This window comes from Megalobrama amblycephala, linkage group LG5 (genome assembly GCF_018812025.1).
Source record: "Megalobrama amblycephala isolate DHTTF-2021 linkage group LG5, ASM1881202v1, whole genome shotgun sequence".
Lineage (NCBI taxonomy): Eukaryota > Metazoa > Chordata > Actinopteri > Cypriniformes > Xenocyprididae > Megalobrama > Megalobrama amblycephala.
In genome coordinates, this window is record NC_063048.1 from 15,311,929 (window position 1) to 15,336,462 (window position 24,534).

Genomic DNA, 24,534 nt, shown 5'->3' on the forward strand with positions numbered 1-24,534 from the left:
AGAAGATCAAGATTTAGGCTAACTTATGACTAATTGGTGAATTTATGTCTTAAACTGTATATATACACAGCGTTAATTTTTTTGTTGAATTTCCATGAGTGTTCCATGACCTTTCCAGTTGTTCCTAAGTACAGGAAAATAATAATAATAATAATAATAATAATAAAACCCAGCGGTAATGTTTGCTGGGTAATAATAATAATAAATGATAGAGATCGCTGAAGCAATATTTTATTAATATAAATTTAATAGATCTTTTTGTACATCAGGTATTAATCTAGGAGTTACTGGACGTAAAACAACCCAATTGCTGGGTTTGTCCATTACACTCATTAGTTTACAAAAATATATTTAGTGTTTTATTAGTGTTTTATTAGTCTTGTATCAGACAGACTGATGTTTCACGCTGACATGCGGCATTCATGAAACACAATATCTAGCCCATGAAATAGCTTAGAGCAGAGAAACCAAGAAAAATATTGCTTAAAGAAATTTCCATCTTTCCTTGACATTCCCATGACTTTTCCAGGCCTTTTAAATTTCCCTGGTATTTCCAGGTTTTCCACGACCTGTCCCAAGGTCAAAGAAAATAAAACTTAGTTTTAAACCTTATTCTTTTAGGTGCAGGTTTTACTAACACATTCAAAAAAAAAAAAAACTGTTGGTCAAAAATCTAATCAACAGGTTTTTCACCATCACACAAAACATACTCACAAACTAAGACTCCCAAATGCTCACAGACTTTTTTCCACACACTTACGACTTACTGTCCAACACAAAATGCAAACACGTTCAAAAAAGGACAGATCATTGCCACTGTTTACACATGTACAAACCACAATGTTTAACTTACTTCTGTCAACATTAGATTCACTCTCCTGTCATGCTTTGCAAATATAAAGCTGTTTTGGTCAAATGTTACACTAATTAGTGCATTTTGTTAAGCAAACTTAAGAAGGCTAAAAAATGTTAGCATGACAGACTAAATACAGAAAAAAACATGATTAAAATGAATGTACATCACTCTAAAATAGATTAAATGTTAAAATGTAGGAAAAAAATTAAAATATAATCCTAAGACATTCAAACTTAAGAAATGTTTTTGGAAACAGCTTTTAAAAATACTGTCAAGACTTAAAAACAAACTATTATAACATTTCATGACAGATTTAAGGGATAGTTCACCCAAAAATGTAGGAAAAAAATCATTTACTAATCCTCATGTCATTCCAAACCTATACAAATTCTTTAGAACATAAAAAGAGAAGTTTTGAATAATATTCTGGTTACATTATTCCAATATAATCAAAATCTTCCCCAACACTGTAGTTCTAAAACATGCAGTTTCTGATTTTTTTGTAGTTTGTTTCAGAATATCATAGAAGATTATGAGTGAATAACAGTTACATTCACAGAGCAAAGATACTATACCAACACTGAAATTGAGAAAAATGACTTCAGCATTTTTTTTTGGGGGACTGATTCTGAATCTGACCATGGTCGAGCCAAACCCATCTAACACAGGACAGATTATAGTCTAAGAGACCTGATTTAGGCCGTAACTCAATTTTGACAAAATATGTATTGTATGCAGTCAAATAGACCACTTTTATGGTGCTTCATTTGTCATTTTGGAGCTTGCTTGACAGACTGAATCCCCATTCGCTTTAATTATATGGAAATGATATATTCTTCAAAAATATTTCTTTTGCATTCCATGGGTGAAATGCACATGGGTTTAGAATGATATGAGGATGAATAAACGATGACAGAATTTTTATTCTGGGTGAACTATGAAAATGTAAACATTAACATGCTGAAACACCAATGCATACACAAACACCTGCCAAAACATGCACAGTCTTTTTTCCTGTTCCATTTCATTACTGCAAAAACAAGCTGAAAGGCGCACACTTCCGAAACCTTTGACACCTGCCACTGTAGAGGGAGACTGAGGACACCAAGGATACCTGTGCTACTGTGACCACGCTCTGTGTAACAAGAGATGTCTCTACAGAGGCAGGGTCAGGTCAAGTTACAGATCAGATGCGCTCAGATCCATTTTTAAATGAGATTTTTAGTACATTCTTAGTCTTCCTGTACTCATATTAGGCTTTGGTATTTTTCTGAACAAATAATGCTGCATGCAAGATTCTCTTTTCATCATTCTGCATCATTGTTGCTTATATTGCAGTATTCCTCATCTGTAAAGCACTTTGAATAAAGCATCTAATAAAAGAATGAATGTAAAAGTCATTGTTTATGCTGTAAGTCTTTTTGTAGTTGTAGTTGTGTGTTTAGTGCTGCTTTGAAAGAGCATTATCATGCAGAATTGCATAGCAAAAGTTTAGAATTAGACTGCAGTTTTGATGCTGATCCCGTCTGTGAGTTTGTATTGGACAATCAAGGATGGTCAAAAGTGGATGATGTAACCAATTGCCGCCTTCTGGGTTTCAGCTTCAGAGAGCCATAGCGAGGCTTTAAAAAAAGCAATACAACAACAACAACACACACAGTTAATCTTCAGTAAGTACTATAGTAGGGTTTAAAAATCTGAGACCCACAGGGAAAATGTTTGTATTTTGTATTCAGCTTTAGATTATAATTAATGCTGTCAAACCGATTAATCGCAATTTATTTGCATCTAAAATAAAACGTTTGTATATATGTATGTGTGTGTGTGTGCGTTTGTTATTTATGAGGACACAAATTTGTATAATGACATGGGTATTACACTGGTATTACGACATAAACGAGGACATTTCATGAGTCCTCATATTTAAAATAGCTTTAAAAACATACTAAACAATGTTTTATTAAGAAAAAAAACATTACGTCTATGGAATGTCCTCACTTTGATAGCAAAACAAACCTGTGTGTGTGTGTGTGCGATTATTTTTTCGATCGATTAATCTGTGGATTATTTTTCCGATTGATCGAATAATCTATCCCCCCGTTTAATCAAATTTTTTCAGAATAGTTGATTAATCCTTTGGTTAATTTAGCAATAAATTTGGGCATGATCAAATTACATTCATAACCTTACAATCTTTAAGTGTGTCCCCGGCTTAAAGGAGCTGCTTGAATATGTTCATTCATTCATATTCATGAAGTCACAACCATATTATAACTAACTAAACATAGCAGTAACCATAGCAACAGTATCAAACATGGTGGTGTCCATAAAAGCATGAACTTTTACCACGAGTGACAGCGCGTAATTAAATAAATAGGTCCAATCAAGGCATGAGTTCATGCATTACATATTTTAAATAATCATCAACAGCATTAAATGCAGCAACTTTTTGCAGAGAGTACATTTGAGCTGTGTGTCTCTATTTATAAACTTTTATGTGATTAATTGTGATTAATCGATTTCACAGCACTAATTATAATATAATTGAACATAAAATGTTTGCATGTACAAATCTACCTCTTTGCGTGCTGCTTTGGCACGGGCGAGTTTTACACTCTGAGATCTGCGCAGACCCTTCTGCACTGACGCCTCGTCTTCGGAGAATACTCCATCTGTTTCCTCCTCATGCCCCTCCCCTGCTTGTTTATATGACTCTGTTGGAGCAGATGCACAGAGATGCAATAAAGATCTCAAACAAGAGGAACTGAACCTTGAAGAATTGGTTTACCCAAACAATGAAAATTGTGTCATCATTTACTTACTCTCACGTCACTCCAAACCCATACTGTGAATTTGTGGAATGAAAAAAAAAAAAAAAAGAAGAATTTTCCATACAATCGCAACAAATAGATACTGAAGCTGTCAAGCCTCAAAAAGGATGTAAACGCACCATGAAAAGTATTGGAATATAGTGGAAAAAGTTTTTTGCACCACTTTTACTGTTGCTTATTTATTATTAGGAATGCAGTCTTGCTTTCTCCTTGAAATAAAGTCATATGGGTATGGATCGATATGATGGGGAGTAAATGGGTGAACTGTGCCTTTGAAAGCATATACAAAATCAAGATATTTATTGTTTGAACAGACTTTTCATCAGAGTCCGTTCTTCATATGTGGATTACTCAGTTATCTGGATTTTACTGTTGACGAAGGTGCTGTCATAGCAACAGGTCCGTAAGCTCAAAGCTGCTCGGGAGCAGGCTTATTTCATGTAAACAGGATTAGAATGCATCTTTTTAAGAGGAGGAAAGTCTGTCCTGGCCACTGCTACTTTCTTACAAAAGTACCCTATTGAACCAGGGACAATAATCATTTAAAATAATAATATTAATAATTTAAAAATTAATTTGAAAATTAAATTATTATAATGTTGTGTAGTCTATCATAATATAGACAGTTTTACTCACTGAGAGATTTATTTGTGAGGGAATAATTTTATTGGAGTCTTATACACATGATGTAGAGTTAGTCTGTGCTGTGCATTAATTTGAATGGTGACAGCTATAATAGGAATAGCTTGATGCAGCACAGGAGATGCAGAAAATTAATTGCTAATTACAACATTTAAATAAAAATGTAAAGCCTGTACAAATACTAGAAATAATGGAATAATGGAAATTAAAATAATGGAAATAATTGGGATTCATGTAGCAAACAGTACACATTTTATCTATTATTACTTTTATGTTGTTTTGGTCACTTGGCTGTTTCCTTATAAAGGTCCAGAAATTTTAATATGATGTCATTACATTGCGTCAGCCAATCGCTGCATTGCTAATCATAGTTTCAAGTATCGATACATCCGCCCTTTCCAATGAACACAAGAACACACTGTAATCTTAAACAACTTAATCCAGATATTTTAATAAAATCCGCAAATTCGTTTGAAGAACCAAATTAGCCAGAGATCAATTATCATGACTAGAAGATCTGGCATCTCTCAAATCATCTCGGATGTATTAAGCGAGGTACGAAGAATGGACCCTGTTTCCATAAGGATTGTTTTTCAATCCTTGTTCTACCACTAGATGGAGGCATACTGTAATAATTATTTAATGATGACTGACAATGTGCTCCACTAAGATTCATCTGCCCTTGTCCTTGAGGTCTTAAAATACTAATTTTGACTCGCACAGCTCATTTGTTCTTTAGTTTAATCAGTATGTGGTAATTTTTCATAATTACATAATCAATCATTTACCATTATATAATCAGCAATGATGTCATTAAAGCATGTACTCACCAGAATCGACAGCGCTAGGGTTAGCAGGCTGTAGGGCCCGTCGACTGGATTTGGAGAAGGCTGATTGCTCAGGGGGGATCTGCGTCAAGTCTGGAATACTGAAACTCCTCAGACGTTCACTGATGGCACCCTGTCCCTGTGACACGAGTCATGTGATCAGCTATGTCACTGTGCATTGCGTAAACACAATTGTAGAACCAAAAAGCCTTAATTTGTGATTGCTTTTATTATACACAAGCAAAGACATGTTTTTTGATTTAACTCCTCTGAAGGCATCGACCAGTTAATAATGGTCTAATGATGCGCTGGTGACAGGTTAAAGCAGATCGAAGAAGAAAGCAAGTTACCTGGGACAGGTGCAGCAGCTACTGCTGGAGATTAGTTTAGCATGTAGACAGAAAGAGAAAGGAAACAGGAAGATTTGAACTAGATTTTTACATTTTCTGAAGAAAATGTTAGTGATGATTAGAACCCCATGAGCAACTGCATGATGTAACTGCAGATGGTTGCCAGAGTGTTGCTATGCAGTGATTTTAGTGTGTTGCCATGCGGTTGCTAGGGTGTTTTGGGAGGTTGCTTACTGGCCCAAATCAAAAGACCCTAGATATTCTTGTCATTAGATATGAGCAGCATCACTTCTAAAAACAATCAAAAACAGAAGAGCACTAGTGTTGGGGAATGGGGATATTTTGTAAGAATCAGACATGGCCAGACAGCAAATTTGATTAAAAAAAAACAAAAAAAAACAAGAAAACAAGAGAGGCAACGTGAAGACACATTTAATTTTAACTGGGTCACTCCTGATTTTATTTTCATGCAGAATATGTCTTAATATTAAATCATATAGACTGCTCAAAAAAAATTAAAGGAACACTTTTTAATCAGAGAATAGCATCAAGTCAGTTAAACTCCTGGGATATTGATCTGGGTAGCGTTTCCCAAAAGAATCGTAAGCCTAAGTTGATCGTAGCTCCATTGCCACCAATGGAGCTACGATCAACTTAAGCTTACGATGCTTTTGGGAAACGCTACCCTGGTCAGTTAAGTTGCAGAGGGGGTTGTTAATCAGTTTCAGCTGCTTTGGTGTTAATTAAAATAACAACAGGCGCACTTCATGGGTAACAATGAGACAACCCCCAAAACAGATATAGTTTTACAGGTGGAGGCAGTACCGCCACTCCCTATACACAGAGTATGCAGTTTGTGTAGGGCACCAACTCCCAGGGGGGGGCACCACCTTTGTTAAAAAAAAAAAAAAAATTCTAAATATATAAATAAACTACTATTCTGTAGGTAATATAGTAATATTACTATTTTATAGTAATATTAAACATACTAAAAGGAATTATTGAGAATGCAGAAACTTAAGCACACGCAACACGCCATTCCCGCTTTGCCCTGCCCCCACCTCACACTGACAACTGTAGTCTGGCGCTGAGAAGCGAAAAAGAAAAGAAAACAAGATTAATCATGTGCATCATTTTTAGGTATGTTCACAAACATGTGGAACTTTATATTTTTGACTATTGTAGTTAATGGGAGAGATTAATTAAACATGTTTAACGACGTTAAGGATTTGACCACCACCAACACATCTACCTGATTTGATACTAATGCAATTTTTTCATAGCTATAATTTCAATATTTTAATGTGCTAGGCATTGGATTTTGGCACAACAATACAGTTCTGCTTAGGGCACCCATTTGGCCAGCAGCGGCCATGGGTGGAGGCCACTGACATTTTTTTTCCCTACTCATCTTTTGCATTTGGCTAGGGTCAGTGTCACTACTGGTAATAGGAGGCGATACCTGGACCCTACAGAGGTTGCACAGGCAATCCAACTCCTCCAGGATGTCACATCAATACATGCCATTGCCAGAAGTTTTGCTGTGTCTCCCAGCACAGTCTCAAGAGCATGGAGAAGATTCCAGGAGACAGGCAGTTACTCTAGAACTCCATCAGCAGGACCGGTATCTGCTCCTTTGTGCAAGGAGGAACAGGATGTGCACTGCCAGAGCCCTACAAAATGACCTCCAGCAGGCCACTGGTGTGAATGTCTCTGACCAAACAATCAGAAACAGACTTCATGAGGGTGGCCCGAGGGCCCAGCGTCCTCTAGTGGGCCCTGTGCTCACTGCCCGGCACCGTGGAGCTCTACTGTCTGTACTGTTTACACATGTACAAACCACAATGTTTAACTTACTTCTGTCAACATTAGATTCACTCTCCTGTCATGCTTTGCAAATATAAAGCTGTTTTGGTCAAATGATACACTAATTAGTGCATTTTGTTAAGCAAACTTAAGAAGGCTAAAAAATGTTAGCATGACAAACTAAATACAGAAAAAAACATGATTAAAATGAATGTACATCACTCTAAAATAGATTAAATGTTAAAATGTAAGAAAAAAAATTAAAATATAATCCTAAGACATTCAATGTTGGCCACAATTATTGGCACCCCTAGAAATTCTTATGAGTAAAATATCTCTGAAGTATATTCCCATTCATATTTACATTTTTTAGCACACCAGGGTGATCATGAACATGAAATTGTCCAGCCATGACTTCCTCTTCCACAGGAGAATAAACATGAGGAAACACAGAGGCCAAATTTCCTTAATCATTCATCACAATGAGTAGAACCAAAGAATATAGTTTTGATGTGCAGCAAAAGATTGTTGAGCTTCACAAAATAGAAAGTGGCTGAAAGAAAATAGCTAAAGCATTGAAAATCCCCATTTCCACTATCAGGGCAATAATTAAGAAGTTCCAATCAACTAAAGATGTTACAAATCTGCCTGGAAGAGGACGTGTGTCTAAATCACCCTAATGTGAAGTGAGGAGGAAAGTTTGAGTGGCCAAAGACTCTCCTAGGATCACAGCAGGAGAATTGCAGAGATAAGCTGAGTCTTGAGTCTCAGAAAGCCTAAAAAAATGATCAAACAGCACCTACATCCCCACAAGTTGTTCAGGAGGTTTTCAAGAAAAATCCTCTGCTCTCATCCAGAAACAATCTCCAGCATATTCAGTTGTCAGACACGACTGGAACTTCAAACAGGACCGGCTTTCTATGGCCAGATGAAACTAAAAAAAAGAGCTTTTTGGCAGCAAACCCACCAGATGGGTTTGGTGCACACATGGATAAAAAGTACCCCATGTCCACGGTTAAATATACTGCTGGATCTTTAATGTTGTGGGCCTATTTTTCTGCTGGAGGTCCTGGAGATCTTGTTCAGATACACTGAATCATGGATTCTATCAAATACCAACAGATAAAAAAAATCAAAACCTGACCGCTTCTGCTAGAAATCCAATAATGGGCAGTGGTTGGATCGTCCATCAGGACAATGATCCAAAACAAACATCAAAACCAACACAGAAATGTGTCACTGAGCACAAAATGAAGCTTCTGCCATGGCCGTCCCAGTCCCCTGACCTGAACCCTATAGAAAATGAGTGCTGGAACATGGAGCTGGAATTTGAAGGATCTGGAGAGATTCTGCATGAAGGAATGGTCTCTGATCTCTTGTCAGGTGTTCTCCAAACTCATCAGGCATTATAGGTGAAGACTCAGAGCTGTTATCTTGGCAAAAGGAGGTTGCAAAAAGTTTTGAATAAAAGGGTGCCAATAATTGTGGCCAACGTGTTTTGGAGAAAAACATTTATTTCATAATTTGAGTTTCCCCCCACTTTCAATTATTTTCCTTAAATGAAAGGTTATAATTTTGTGAATTTTTTTAATGAAAGATCAAAAGGATAAACAATGCAGATTTATTTTCACAGCTGCTTTTACTCAATTACTAAGGGTGCCAATAATTGTGGAGGGCACTGTAGGTATCAGGATGAAATCCTCGGACCCATTGTCAGACCGTGCGCTGGTGCAGTGGGTCCTGGGTTCCTCCTGGTGCACGACAAAGCCCAGCCTCATGTGGCGAGATTATGCAGGCAGTTCCTGGAGGATAAAGGAATTGATACCATTGAAAGGCCCACATGCTCGCCTGACCTAAATCCAATAAAACACCTCTGGGACATTATGTTTTGGTCCATCCGACGCGCCAAGTTGCACCCTCAGACTGTCGCTCAGTGATGCCCTGGTCCAGATCTGGGAGGAAATATCCCAGGACACCATCTGCCGTCTCATTAGGAGCATGCCCCGACGTTGTCAGGCATGCATACAAGCACGTGGGCACCATACAAACTACTGTTTGTAAACTACCATTTTGAGTTGCTGCAATAAAATTTCAGCAAAATGGACTAGTCTGCTGCATCATTTTTTCACTTTAATTTTCGGGGTGTCTTTGAATTCAGTCCTCTGTAGGTTGATTATTTTCATTTCCTTCAAATGATGTGGCATCCTTTCATTCCTAACACATTAACCAGTCCACATCAGTACAGATATCCAGCATGATATTTTTTCCCCATTGAGATCTGATGTGTTTTCAATGTGTTCCTTTAATTTTTTTGAGCAGTGTATATTTTAACAAACAAACAAACATAAAAAATTATATTGACCTGAAACTATTTTGAATGGTACTGTTCAAATGTTTGGGGTCAATATGAATTAAAAAAAAAAAAAAAAAAAGAAAGAAAGAAAAAAAGAAATTAACACTTTTATTCAGCATGGATGCATTAAATTGATCAAAAGTGACAGTAAATACATTTATAATTTAGCAAAAGATTTCTATTTCAAATAAATTGATATTTAAACTTTCTATTCATCAAAGAATCCTGAAAAAAGTCACATTTTCCACAAAATTATTTAGTAGCACAACTATTTTCAATGTTGATAATAATAAGAAATGGTTCATGAGAACATATTAAATTGATTTCTGAAAGATCATGTGACAGAATACTGGAGTAATGATGCTGAAAATTCAGCTTTGCCATCACAGGAATAAATTACATTTTGAAATATATTATTATATTATATTATAATATATTATTATTTTAAATTGTAATAATATTTCATAATATTATTGTTTTACAGCATTTTTTCATTTAACTAACAAAATCAAGTTCCTTAATATTTCTAAAAATATGGTATACCCTTTCATAGAATTTTTTTTTTTTTTAAGTTACAGAGCTTAAAACCGCATAACAAAAAAAAAATAAAAAATAAGCAATGTATATCAATGCAAAACAATGTCTCTGTTTACATGGAATAAAAGCTGCTAGCTGACCAAATCAGCTTAGTTACGTTAGCTCAAATGCCCAGTATAAACATTGCATCAGTGTATGGGTACATGTGTCTTTATGATACCTTCACAGCAGCAGAGACAGCAGCAGCAGCCGCGATAGTGAGACCCTGACGCCCAAAATTCACCATCGTCTCATAACTCTTCTCTCTGGCCTGGACAATATATTCATCAATGTCCTGTAAAACAGATTGTAAAACAGTATAGATTTTTTGACTTAAAATTCACCTTTAACCTCAACTAGGACTTTGACAACAAACAATTACAGAGAGAACGATATATGCAGTTAAATGAACCATGCAGTTTAAATCATAGTTTACAATGAACACGTTATCTTGAGACATCAGACTAACCCAATCCATCTGTTTTTCTTTTATTGTTATTTATGTAATCATTGGTTATGTAATCCTCTTGAATCTATGATACATTTCAGTATGGCTATGTTCACTATCAGTGAACACCTATTCCCAGAGAACCTGATGATGTGTTAGGGTCATTACCCTTTCCTTGGATGCCAGCATAGGGTGTAGGAACTTCCTATAGAGGACACTGGCTCCTCTGGTGTAGGGAGACAGCAACCAAAAGACAAAAGCCATCTTCAGTTCGTAGTAAACTGGAAACCTGAAACATAGTCAAGTGCAATTCATGTGAAAATAGAGGGAAGACAGAAGACAAAAAGAATGGGTTTGAGTTAGGCTTTCTCTATGATCTCTGAAGTCTCTGGAACCTCAGTACTGATACCTTAAAGTGTTAGTTTACCCAAAAATGAAAAAAAAAGGCATAAATTACTCACCCTTATGTTGTTCCAAACCCACAAGACTTTCATTCACCTTTAAAGCACAAATAAAGATAATTCTTTTTGAAGAAATCTAAGAGATTTCTGTCCCTCCATTGACAGTCCATGCAACTGACACTTTGATGCTTCAAAACGTTCATAAAGAGATCGTAAAACGAATCCATATGAATCGAGTGGTTTAGTCCAAATTTTCTGAAGAGAATCGATCACTTTATATGATGAACAGATTTATTTTAGGCTTTTACTCAGATATAAACATTGATCAGCGAACATAAACAGAAGCTCAATCATACTTGCTTGACGCGAGAGAACAAACCTCATTGGTTCTTGTATAAACTCAAAAGTGCTGAGTAACACATGAGAATGAACTTGGTTCTCGCATACGTCAAGCAAACATGCTTGAGCTTCTGTTTATCATAACTGATGTGTGCGCTGATGAATGTTTATATGTGAATAAAAGCCTAAATTCAATCTGTTCATCATATAAAGTGATCGTGTTTGTTCAGAAAATTTGGACTAAACCTATCTATTCATATGGAATAGTTTTATGATCTCTTTATGAACATTTTGAAGTGGTAGTTGTATGGACTGTCAGATTTATAAAAATCTAAAAATATCTTAATTTGTGTCTTAAAGCTGCTGTAGGTAACTTTTGTAAAAAAAAAAATGTCACATATTTGTTAAACCTGACATTATGTCCTGACAGTAGAATATGAGACAGATAATCTGTGAAAAAATCAAGCTCCTCTAGCTCCTCCCAGTGGTCCTATTGCCATTTGCAGAAATACACCGCTCCCGGTAAGAAACAACCAATCAGAGCCAGGAGGAGTGTCTTAGCAGTGTCAATCAATCGAACTAGCATGCGCACTGATCACACCCCTCTCATGCACAGTAGGGCTGTTCGATTCCGGATTTTTTGGAATCGATTCCGATTCCTGTTTCTGGAATCGAAAGAATCGATTCCAAGAATCGATTCCTCACTGTTATTTTCAATTTTTTTTTAATGCCACTACCGTGACTAACATTGTCGCGTCTTACCGTGCCACACAGCAAGTAACTCTCTACACCGGGCATGCAAAGCGACCGTTGCAAATCCATTTGTCCTTCCTATTAGACATATTGTGACTGCTGCTTGGTCATAATTAGAACGAGGCATTTACTTCGGGGATTTGTCACGTCGTGCTTCCTGCGTCAGGTGTAGACAGTAGCCACAGTGTAAAGACTAGGAATATGTTCACCATATACATATAGGTAGATTCTATTTACATACATATACAGGGTGCGATTTGTGAAAAAAAAAAAAAAAAAACAGAGGGGGGGGATGTTTTGAAAAGTTTACTATTTTTTTTTTTTAATATATTAAGACCACAGTGGAGCTATATACTATTTTTGGCAGCTGTTACAGAAAAAAAAAAAAAAAAAAAGATTTAACCTTGAGATTTGAAGTATTAGATAGCTTAGATATTTGTAACATAGTGTCACTGTAGTGTTGCAAATATCTAAGCTATCTAATAAATATAATTCTTAATGACTTTCTGATAGAAATGCAATATCAATTGGTATTATTAATAGAATAACGATATACAAACCTTTACATTCAATCGCGTTTGGTCCCATTTATTTTTTATCACACACACATACACAAACTTGTAGTCTAAAAGTGTGCACATTTGGAGAAATGCACATTTACCTCATATTTCATTAGATATAAGCTGGCCAGGGTTTCATAATTACTGAGGACAGAAAATGTAGTTTGCCAGGGGGGTACGGGGGTATGCTCCCCCGAGAATTTCCCTGGTGTACTAAATATGAATGTTTAAGATGTTTTAAGGCCAACAAATTGGATAACAATAAAACCATGTCAACAAATACATGCATGCACAGTTTTGAGGCAGCTTTAATTGCATGTTTGGTAATTTCATGACTTAACTTACAACAGAACAACGACGGTCATTGCTCGTAGTTTCGTTTGCGCTTTATTTAAGCTATAATAAAGTTATGCAGCGCGCCGGCGCATTTGCACATGCAATTCTTTAGTGCGCGCCACCCTCGAGCACAGTGTAACGGCTGATTGGACAGTCGTGTTATTTTTTCTGAGTTCCCGACATAGCCTGACAACATCTCATCATATTTAACGGCTCTGATCTGACCGCAGTTCACTGTTGTTCAACTGAAGCTCCCTCGACGTCACCTTTTCCGCGCTCGTTTGACTTGCGCCTGGCGCTGAGGCGAAGCTGGATATTTTATTTATTACCACTGGGATAAAGGGGATAAAAATAATTCAGCAGAGGCAGGGATACATAGACCAGAAGGGGGAAAATCCTAGGCCTTTACACATATAAACTTTTTAGGGCCTTTACACATTCTTCACGCGATTGATTGTTGTTGTCGATTGATTTATTCTTTTTGTCCTAAACTACAACGAGTAAGATCAAACCCGGCCCAGCAACCGATTCTAAAGATTCGGTTGGGTCAGTCATTGCGCGTGATTGCCTACACAATGCTGAAATAATCATCCTACCCTAAACCAAAGTCCCTTTAAGACAAGTCATTTCACTTGGCGGCCATCTTTGAAACGCCTCTCGGGCATCCTGGGCATCATGCAATCTCTTTGAATGGGGAAACATCAAATTCTCCAAAACAGTTCGCCAACCTTACGATTAAATTTCATATTTGAAATCACCAATGAAATCTAACAACAACCGACTCATAAATTTAGTTTCTAAACGCTCGAATCATGACAAAAGAAACTGTATTTTTCAGGCTGGATCAAGCTAATGCGCATGCGCAGACTTAAATGCGCGTCTCTTTAGAGGCGCGCGTCTGACTGTTTCTATAGAAACCGGTGATTCTAACGGCTGCTGAAGTGACGTGATGACTTTACCAGTCGGCGATTGGCTCTTATTTAGAAGGCGGGACTTATTCCGCCATATTGCACGTTACACTTTCTCCCATTCAAAACAATACGAGTGACACGTCTTGTGTTATTCTACAGTCTTTGCCTAAACCATACTCTGTGTCACGACTGGATCCATTTATTTAGTCTGAACTTTATTTCTTTACAGGTGATGTGATTGTGTTGACAAATGAAATCGGCTACGTGGCCGCGGTTTGTGTTAAAAAAGAGGAGTCGATTCCCCTTAATGGAATCGATTCCAACCTTTGGAATCAACTCTCGATTCCCAACGCCTCGGAATCGAGGAATCGATTCTTTTTGGAATCGATTCCCAGCCCTAATGCACAGTGTACAGGCGTTCAAATTCAAGATTACCGGTGTGCCGCAGCTTTGCTTATGGCGGACAAACATAAAACACAAACACCTGCTCATAAAATAAAGACGGGTAAACGGAAAAAGACAGATGACGATGATAAAAAAGCCAAAAAGAAAGAATTAGATAGAGCCCGAAATAAAACGAGGGTAAATATCGGAGCGGCTTTTCCGAGGTGGAGGGAGCTATCCCTGCTTGATTTGTTTAATTTTTTAAGAACTACACAACTAAGATAATTTCAAAACAGGACTGACAAATTATGTATGGCATGGTTTCTTGTAGATTTCAGGGTGGTCCTTTGCATATAACATCGTTTTATTTCGCCATAAGCAAAGCTGCGGCACACCGGTAATCTTGAATTTGAACGCCTGTACACTGTGCATGAGAGGGGTGAGATCAGCGCGCACGCGAGCTTGATTGATTGACACTGCTAAGACACTCCTCCTGGCTCTGATTGGTTGTTTCTTACCGGGAGCGGTGTATTTCTGCAAACGGCAATAGGACCACTGGGAGGAGCTAGAGGAGCTTGATTTTTTCACAGATTATCTGTCTCATATTCTACTGTCAGGTTTAACAAATATGTAAAAAATATTTTTTTACAAAAGTTACCTACAGCAGCTTTAAGGGTTTGGAACAACATGAGAGTAAGTAAATGAACATGACAGAATTTTCATTTTTGGGTGAACTAACCCTTTAAGCAACAAATAAACATCCTTGGTTGATCGATATGATGAAACTACACCTGTTAACGCCTCAAAAAGTCAATAATTTGCCAAATAAAGTGATATTTTTTATATTTAAATTTATATTTTTTAAAATATTGTTTTTATTTGTTTTTTTGTTTTTAATTATTTGAATTAAATATAATTATATTAAACTCCACTATATAAGGAGTGCAACCTATTTAAAAACAATCCTATCTGGATTTGATTTATACATTTTTTATATTTACAGAATTGACCCTTTGCCGGGAGTTTGATTGACAAGCGATCTAACCAATCAGAACGCCGGATCCGCCATTTTGTCAGACGAAGCAGTCAGGAGTTAGAAGATTAACCTTGGTGGACTTGAACTTGAAAAATGGTGTGTACTGACGTTTTTCTGCATTTGAAACAACATTCCTTCTCATGTTCATTCATGTTTATTTGATGCTATGAATTAACTAGTAGGAAGAGATGATTGGTTCACGAACCGCTTGAACTGAGGCGCTACAGCGATCTGTCATGACACATTAAAGATCCATAAAATGGTTTTTATTGTTCGAATTTCTTAAATTACATAATTTGAAAGCTGGGACTTTGTTTAATATCATATGTAACCTGCTCTGTCTTGTCTGTTGACATGTTGTCAGTGTCCTCTTTGCTCCGTGATGTATTTTTTACTCTGTGTGGCGTGACAGCGCCATGGCTTGTTGGACAAAGCAACAGTAACTAAGGGGGGCGGCTCTTTGCAAAGGGTCAATTACAGAGATAATCATATTCAAAATTAAAAAATTGTATAGTAAAATCTTTAGTGCCACGTTTTTTTAGTAACATATTATACACTGTGTAGTTTTATTCTGAGCTATCCATGGAAATAAAGCTGAAAACACGAGCCAGCAAAAGCACAGCAGAATTTTTTCTTTTTTAAATGTCACGAAACTAATGAAATGCACTAAAATTTAACTGAACTGAAACTGAACCTAACAGACTGGTTCCTCTGAGTGGCCTGAGGATAATAAATGGAGCTCAAAATCTGCAACAACAGATAAAAGCCCTTTTCATACACCCACAAAGGCTATACAGTGAAAAGTCATACAATAGAGAAGAATTGCAAAATGTTAATAAAACCACTTGATGCACAATTACTCCATGCAATCCAATAGCAATTATTTATTCGCCTCTTTCCAGACAGTGTGTGTTTATGTACAGTATTTACCAAGCCAAAGAAAGGTCTGTGATGGTCTCCACCACTGTGTAAAGTGCAAACACAATCCAGTACATCATCCATCGCACCTGTCAAACCACAAACACAAAATGTTTGTTGAAGGCATAGAAGAGATACTTACAAAAACGTACTACAGAGGACCATTTAAAAGGTAGACAATGTAACTTTTGGCACTCTAGCGGTTAACAAACTAAACTGAATTCATCTTGAGGAAGAACATTGTAGCTGGAGCTACTTCTCTCCGTTTACGTCTATGATGAGTCACGTAGGTACTGGGATACTTCGCAATGGCTGTCGTCCCGCTCGTTCTAAAATAGTCTGAATATAAACACTTCTTGTAGGTGTCATTCAGGACAAGACAAAAACACAGTTTGCAAGATGGATTCTTGATGTACTAGCTGATTATATAAATTTAGTAAATTTTAAAAGAACAAAAGTTACATAGTGTACCTAATACTACAATATATAAATATTAACCATTTACTGGTTGATATATATTAAAATACTATGGTATCACCATCACTGTACCATGATACATTATATTTTGTAGAGAGAGAAATGGAAGTAACTGGAAGAGGGCATAAAGAGGGGACACATGGAAGGACAGGATAAAATTGCTAAACAGTTCAGGGTTTAGTTACTGACAGCGTCTGTCAGATACCAAGAGCAACCAGGATATACTGTACGAACAGTACAGCTGTAGCTTTCCATCTACTTTGGCAATTAACATTCTCTGAACTCAAATATTAAGAAGTGAAGAATCAGTAAAACATAACTGCATAATGATATGCATATGACTTTAAGAACTAAATACTTACATATTCCTTGACATTCTTGGATTTGACAGCTTTAAAGGAGTAGTATGCAGGATACAGCGTTCCAAACACAAGACTGTGAGAAAACACAAACAGACATGCACATAAGACTATTATATTCTAAAATATCATATACCTGACAGTAACACTCTTCACAATTAGGGACATATGATATATTGACATATCTATATCGGTTATCAGCTGATATTAGGGATTTTTTTTAAACATTTGGTTAACCTTTGCTTTCATCTTACACTCACATAATCTTTAAAAATTATATTTTAATTTAAATATTAAATTAATATTTTAAACAGTAATAATTTAATAACACCGTTAGATGTAATCTTTAGCAAATATTGAAGTTAATAACTTTTTTTACTATTGTCATGGTGCCTAAATTCACTTGTAGCATTTAAATTGATTGATCTTAATGTTTTATTTTTAATTTATTTAGACAAAATATTGTAGAATTCAGCCATTTATTGGTTATCGGCCATAGCATGAAAATAATTATCGGCTTATCGTAACAACCAGAATTTTAATATCGTTATGCACAATTTGGTATTAAATATTACTAATAGCCCAATCTTATATTTAATGATAGGCCCACCTATTTCATTAGGACACCCACCCAGATGGCAAATACAGTCTTTGCCTTTGGTTGCATGCCAATCAAATTTTAAAAATGCACTGATCATTCAAAATGCTCTGTTAATTCTACAAAGATCTATTTATTCATAGTTTTCATGTGACGTCACAACTTTATAGGAATGTCCACCTGAAGGGCAAAACAAGGCTTTTCTCCATTGCTCACCAGTTATTATTATTTTTTTTACCAGGTTTGTACTAAGTACTAATGTAGTAAGACAGTGATATTAACAATTAAACATACACCTTATTATTTATGCATACTATGTACAGGCAAGCAGATGAATCCAAAGTATAAATGCCATGTGCACTTTATCGTCTGGCATTTTTCATAGAAAAACATTATAAAGAAAATGCTTAAAGGGTTAGTTCACCCAAAAAATGAAAATTTGATGTTTATCTTCTTACCCCCAGTGCAACCTAGATGTAGGTGACTTTGTTTCTTCAGTAGAACACAAATGATGATTTTTAACTCCAACCGTAGCCGCCTGTCAGCCGTATAATGCGTGTCAATGGGAACTCCATCTATAAGAGTCAAAAAAACACGCACAGACAAATCCAAATTAAACCCTGCGGCTCGTGACGACACATTGATGTCCTATGACATGAAACGATCGGTTTGTGCGAGAAACCGAACAGTATTTATATCGTTTTTTACCTCTAAAACACCACTATGTCCAACTGCGTTCAGCATCCGGTTAGTGAGGTCAAAAAACGCGTTCTGATGATGGAAGAGATATATCTCGTGCTTTGCTTCCATGAGAGCGAGACATCACTTTCGTTGTCAGAGCACGATCAAACCTCACTAACCGGATGTGGAGGGCAGTTGGACATAGTGGTGTTTTAGAGGTAAAAAACAATATAAATACTGTTCGGTTTCTCACACAAACCAATCGTTTCGTGTCTTAGGACATCAATGTGTCGTCACGAGCCGCAGGGTTTAATTTGTATTTGTCTGTGCGTGTTTTTTTGACTCTTATAGATGGAGTTCCTATTGACACGCATTATACGGCTGACAGCCGGCTACGGTTGGAGTTAAAAATCATCATTTGTGTTCTACTGAAGAAACAAAGTCACCTACATCTTGAATGCCCTGGGGGTAAGCAGATAATCATCAAATTTTCATTTTTGGGTGGACTATCCCTTTAACCATTTTGCATGTTGCGTTTATATTCTGGGCTCATCTGTTCGCATGTACATATTATGCATTATCAATAAGGTGTATACAGAATTTGATCTTTTAATATCACTGATTTAGCAACTTTTTTTTACAGTAAATGTTTTAGAATGTCCTGCTGTTTTTATTTTTTTAAATACTGCAGCAGGTGCTGTGTTTGGATCATGATTCACAAGTGCCCAGAACTTGCATTTTGTTCCCATGTTGTTGTTTTTCTTCTTTTGAGAGGTGATCTAAATATTTGTGGCTTGAAACAGATGGAAAATTGACAGGTCTGTGCTGCATTTCTATGGATGGTTTGCCCTCTAGGTCTCTGACTGAAAACTATGAATAGTGACGGATGAGATTGAAAAAAAAAAGCGTTTTTCCCCTCCCCAAAGAGGTGCTGAACACCTCACTTCAATATATGCACACAGTAAATCCACAGCCTTCACTGTAACCGGCCTGTCTTTCCCTGAACCATGTATTTTCGAGTAGCTATGGGAACGACAGCACTGCCTGATACCGTCTAAAGTTATGTGCATTCATGGGTGTGTGTGTATGTGTGTGTGTGTGTGTGTTGAAGGACCGTTGGATGGATTCCATTTATTGCGTAACTGTTTCTCCACTCTAAACCATCTCTACCATAAAGCAAAATAAGTGCTGAAGTCAAGAGTAGAGGTCAGTTCTTATCTTAAAAGAAAAATTATCAATTGTAATTAAACAACTTTAACATCTCAGAGTCCTAATTTCCAAACAGAGCGTGCCTTGCTGTTACTACTAGTCAGAAGAAAGTGTTTAAATGTCAAATGCTGTGAGAACACATTAGAGTCACAATGGTTTAGTCATGCATTTCCTATTACGCTGTTCACTGGGAGAACTTGTGAGGGTAAAAAAAAAAAAGAAGGTAAAAAATAGAAACGAGCGTGTGTGTGTGTGTGTGTTGTTACTGCACATCTCTAAAATAGCTAGGCCTTGTTTTCCGTTGGAGAATAATTCATCATGTTAACTTACAGTAAGAACACAAAAGACATTTCAAAAGACCTTTAGACTTTGAAACTGACTATAATCTACTATATATGAATGTATTTCTATCAGTGACGACCAGAGACCCTTATCTCTTACATTGTCAGTACACTAAAGATAACCAAACCCACAGCAAACAGCACCTGGTGAGATGAGGCATAGAATGTGCTTTCCTGTGCTGACCTTTCTGCAAAGAGAGGGACACACCTATTGTAACATTACGGTCCAGCAGGAAAACAGCAGTTCCTCCTCTTATGCAGACAAGGACATTAACCAAAGCACGTCTCCAGCCCAAAACATAATGAATTTCCTGTTCTACTCCAGTATGACAGCAAGACTGATGTTTTTCTGCATAATTTGTGAATTTTTATCTTGTTTGATTTAGGTGTTCCAACACTTTATTACCCGTGAATTTGAATGATTTTTCTATTACTTTTCCAATCTTTTTGTGATGATGGTATTAGCATTTTTGTGCACTCACATATAGTAATATCTCTCATCCCTAGCAGATTAAACACTTCAGATCTGACCACACCTAAAACTTATATTGACTGTAAACATCTTCATGACCTTTTAAAATTTAATTAATTTCCATTGCTTTTCTGGGCCTGAAAATCAAATGTAAATTTCCTGGTATATTTCCAGGACTGAAAATACTGCAGTTTTAACAGTGTTGCAACTGTGACATTGTTATTTATAATTATTTATTGGCTATTTATTATATTTAAAATGGATGCATGTTGAGATTTTTTTTTTACTCCTGACCAAAAGCAAATACACGACAATAAATAAGAACATCAAGATTTGTTTTATGGATTTATAATACTGTTTTGAATTATAACAGCATATATAGAGAGATAGTACAGTGTGCATAGATTTGATCGGTATGATCTAAATGCACAGTCAGCAGTTTTTCTAAGGCATGTAAGCTCAGAAACAAAGCAAATCTTTTTAATAAATACTCACACGATGACCCTAGAAATAATCCACGACACCATCTTCCAACCTGTTGCGCTTTCAAGTAACGAGAATCGCTGCAGGTCCAGTCCAGATGAAATAAACTATTCAAATAAACTATAAATAATAATAACTTTTGTCTCGCTTCTCCAACCGCTAAAACGAGTTTCTGTTTTTATCGCATACTTTCTGATGCCCACAAGTCTACAAGATGACATCGTTATTTGACGAATAATCTCTTGTTTTAACTGTTGCTATCTCCCTTCGTGGTATCCCATTGTGTTAAACGTGTATGTATTGTTTTTCTTCTTCGTTCTCATGTTCTTTTCGGACTAGGGACGATGTCACGTTTGATTGATGGCTCTATTGGCCACTGATTGGACGAAGCCACTGGTTTGGCCCGCCTTTTGCGTTTGCTGATTGGACCACTGACTCAGCTCCAAACAGGGTCACAGGGCGGAGCAGTGCAGGGCAGGCTTGCACGCTAGTTGCATACAAGGAAAAGAATGATTAAGTTTGAGACAGGTAATTTGGAACCGTTTTTTTTTTTATTTTAGGATGTTAAAATACTCTTCGATGAATGGATGGACAGAGTGCATTGCTATTTTTTTTTTTTTAAATGTATCTTAAAGAACGTATTATCGTATAGTAGTCTGATGGGTGCAAGTTCAAAACAGGTTCAAGTCTCATGTTCATTTTCAAGTTTTTTTTTTTTTTTTTTTTAGGTTCATTCTCAAGTTGATTTTCTTTTGCTCAGTCTCAGATGTTTCTCGGCGAGGGAACGTTCTCATTTTAGAAAGCATTTTTAAAAACTTGGATGTACCTAAGTGTAAGATGGGACATAAATATTACTTGATCCGTTTTCCAGGAATTAATAGCCTACATCTTTAAGAAGTACACTAGCATATAGATGACCTCAGTGCTAACAGATATAAAGCAACAAAACTCCAGGTTATCTTAGTAGAACTGCACTTTTGGTTTATGGTAGCAATAATGTAGGTTAGTTATATAGATAGTAACTGTAAATGCAGTATTTGTCTCTCCATATGAATGGAATTAATTAAATAATAGTAACAGAAAGTCTATGCTTTGGTAAACAATAGCTGCATATTTGCTGCCACATTTGTTTTAGGTTCTCTCAATTTGCCCTCAAGTCAATTTTGCAGTGTGCATTATTGTTAAAATGCATTTAAAGGGGAGTAGAAGAGTGGTTAATGATGACTTTGATGGGTTAGTTCACCCAAAAATGAAAATTCTGTCATTAATTACTCACCCTCATGTCGTTCCAAACTAAATTAAGATATTTTTGATGAAATCCGAGAGCTCTCTGACTCCTCCATAGACAAGCAATTTAACCACTACTGTCAAGGCCCAGAAAGGTACTAAAGACATCGTTAAAGGATTAGTTCACTTTCAAATGAAAATTACCCCACGCTTTACCCACCCTCAAGCCATCCTAGGTGTATATGACTTTCTTCTCTCTGACGAACACAATCGTAGAAATATTAATAAGCATCCTGACGCATCCGAACTTTATAATGGCAGTATGCATAACCAAACAAGTATGAGCTGAAGAAAGTGTCTCCATGCTAGGGCTGGGCGATATATCGCATGAGATCGTCACGCGATCACTGACAAGCCACGCAATATCGCGTTCATATCGCAGATGAATTGCCTTCGATAATGAACGCGATATTGCGTGGCTTGTCAGTGATCTACGGCTCTGTCTATTAAATGCCGCTCCATTTGAAAGCAGGTGATGGCGATTTAGCGGCAATCAGGGAACCGGCTTTACTGACGAAATGCGCGTGACAATCTCATGCGATATATCGCCCAGCCCTACTACATGCACATCCATCCATCATAAACATACTCCACACAGCTCCAGAGGGTTAATAAAGGCCTTCTGAAGCGAAGCGATGCTTTTGTGCAAAAAAAAAAATCCATATTTAACAAGTTATGAAGTAAAATATCTAGCTTTTGCCAGACTGCCTTCTGTATTCTTCAAAAAGCTTACGTTGTGCGTCCTATATCTTCCCTATTCAACTTACGGAACTGACGCAACGCCAGTTCCGTTTTTTCCGTAATTTGAATAGGGAAGGCGGTCTAGATATTTTACTTCATAAATTGTTAAATATGGATTTTTTTTTTTTTCTACACGCAATGCATTGCTTTGCTTTAGAAGGCCTTTATTAACCTCCCCGGATGGAGAGACTTTCTTCAGCTCATACTCGTTTGGTTACGCATACTGTCATTATAAAGCTTGGATGTGTCAGGATATTTATTAATATTTCTACGATTGTGTTCATCAGGAAGAAGAAAGTCATACACACCTAGAATGGCTTGAGAGGTGAGTAAAACTTGGGGTAATTTTCATTTTAAAGTGAACTAATCCTTTAAAATAATATGTGCACAAAAACTATTCTCGTTGCTTCATAAAATTAAAGGATTAGTCCACATTTAAATAAAATTTTCCTGATGGTCTTATCTAGCGAAACGATTGGTCATTTTCGAAAAAAATACAACTGTATATGCTTTATAAACACATATTATCGCCTTGCACCATCTTCCGCTTTCCGCATTCTTCAAAAAGCTTACGCTGTATGTCCTACGCCTTCCCTACCCTACTTACGGAAAAAAAACTAAACTGGTGCCGCGTTTGTTCCGTAAGTAGAATAGGGAAGGCGTAGGACATACAGCGTAAGCTTTTTGAAGAATGCGGAAAGCGGAAGCACGTGCAAGGCGATAATATGTGTTTATAAAGCATATACAGTTGTATTTTTTTTCGAAAATGACCGATCGTTTCTCTAGATAAGACCCTTATTCCTCATCTGGTATTGTTTAAAGCCCTTTGAAGCAGCACTGAAACTGTAATTTTGACCTTCAGCCATTTGGAGGCCATTGAAGTCCACTATAAGGAGAAAAATCCTGGAATGTTTTCATCAAAAACCTTAATTTCTTTTCGACTGAAGAAAGACATGAACATCTTGGATGACATGGGGGTGGGTACAAACCTGATTCCAAAAAAGTTGGGACACTGTACAAATTGTGAATAAAAAAGGAATGCAATAATTTACAAATCTCATAAACTTGCTTATTTTATTCACAATGGAATATAGATAACATATCAAATGTTGAAAGTGAGACATTTTGAAATGTCATGCCAAATATTGGCTCATTTTGGATTTCATGAGAGCTACACACTCCAAAGAAGTTGGGACAGGTAGCAATAAGAGAACGGAAAAGTTAAATGTACATATAAGGAACAGCTGGAGGACCAATTTGCAACTTATTAGGTCAATTGGCAACATGATTGGGTATAAAAAGAGCCTCTCAGAGTGGCAGTGACTCTCAGAAGTCAAGATGAGCAGAGGATCACCAATTCCCCCAATGTTGCGGTGAAAAATACTGGAGCAATATCAGAAAGGAGTTTCTCAGAGAAGAATTGCAAAGAGTTTGAAGTTATCATCATCTACAGTGCATAATATCATCCAAAGATTCAGAGAATCTGGAACAATCTCTGTGCGTACGGGTCACGGCTGGAAAACCATACTGGATGCCCGTGATCTTCGGGCCCTTAGACG

At 36.7% G+C, this 24,534-nt stretch overlaps 2 protein-coding genes across 2 annotated transcripts in view; one reads left to right on the top strand and one right to left on the bottom strand.

Annotated features, from left to right (window-relative positions):
* Positions 1-362: 362 nt before the first annotated feature.
* Positions 363-21,277, bottom strand: reep3a (receptor accessory protein 3a). The gene is made up of 8 exons (XM_048190813.1): positions 20,960-21,277; positions 17,167-17,239; positions 16,340-16,416; positions 10,858-10,978; positions 10,423-10,536; positions 5,160-5,295; positions 3,434-3,570; positions 363-2,478 (listed from the first exon to the last, which is right to left on the bottom strand). Exons 1-8 carry the CDS (start codon positions 20,989-20,991, stop codon positions 2,404-2,406), a joined length of 765 nt encoding a protein of 254 aa, XP_048046770.1. The 5' UTR covers positions 20,992-21,277; the 3' UTR covers positions 363-2,403.
* Positions 21,278-21,401: 124 nt separating this feature from the next.
* Positions 21,402-24,534, top strand: part of rgs7a (regulator of G protein signaling 7a) — a 111,739-nt gene continuing 108,606 nt past the window's right edge. The window contains 1 exon segment of the mRNA XM_048190812.1: positions 21,402-21,475. The gene's annotated coding sequence lies outside the window, so the exon portion shown is untranslated.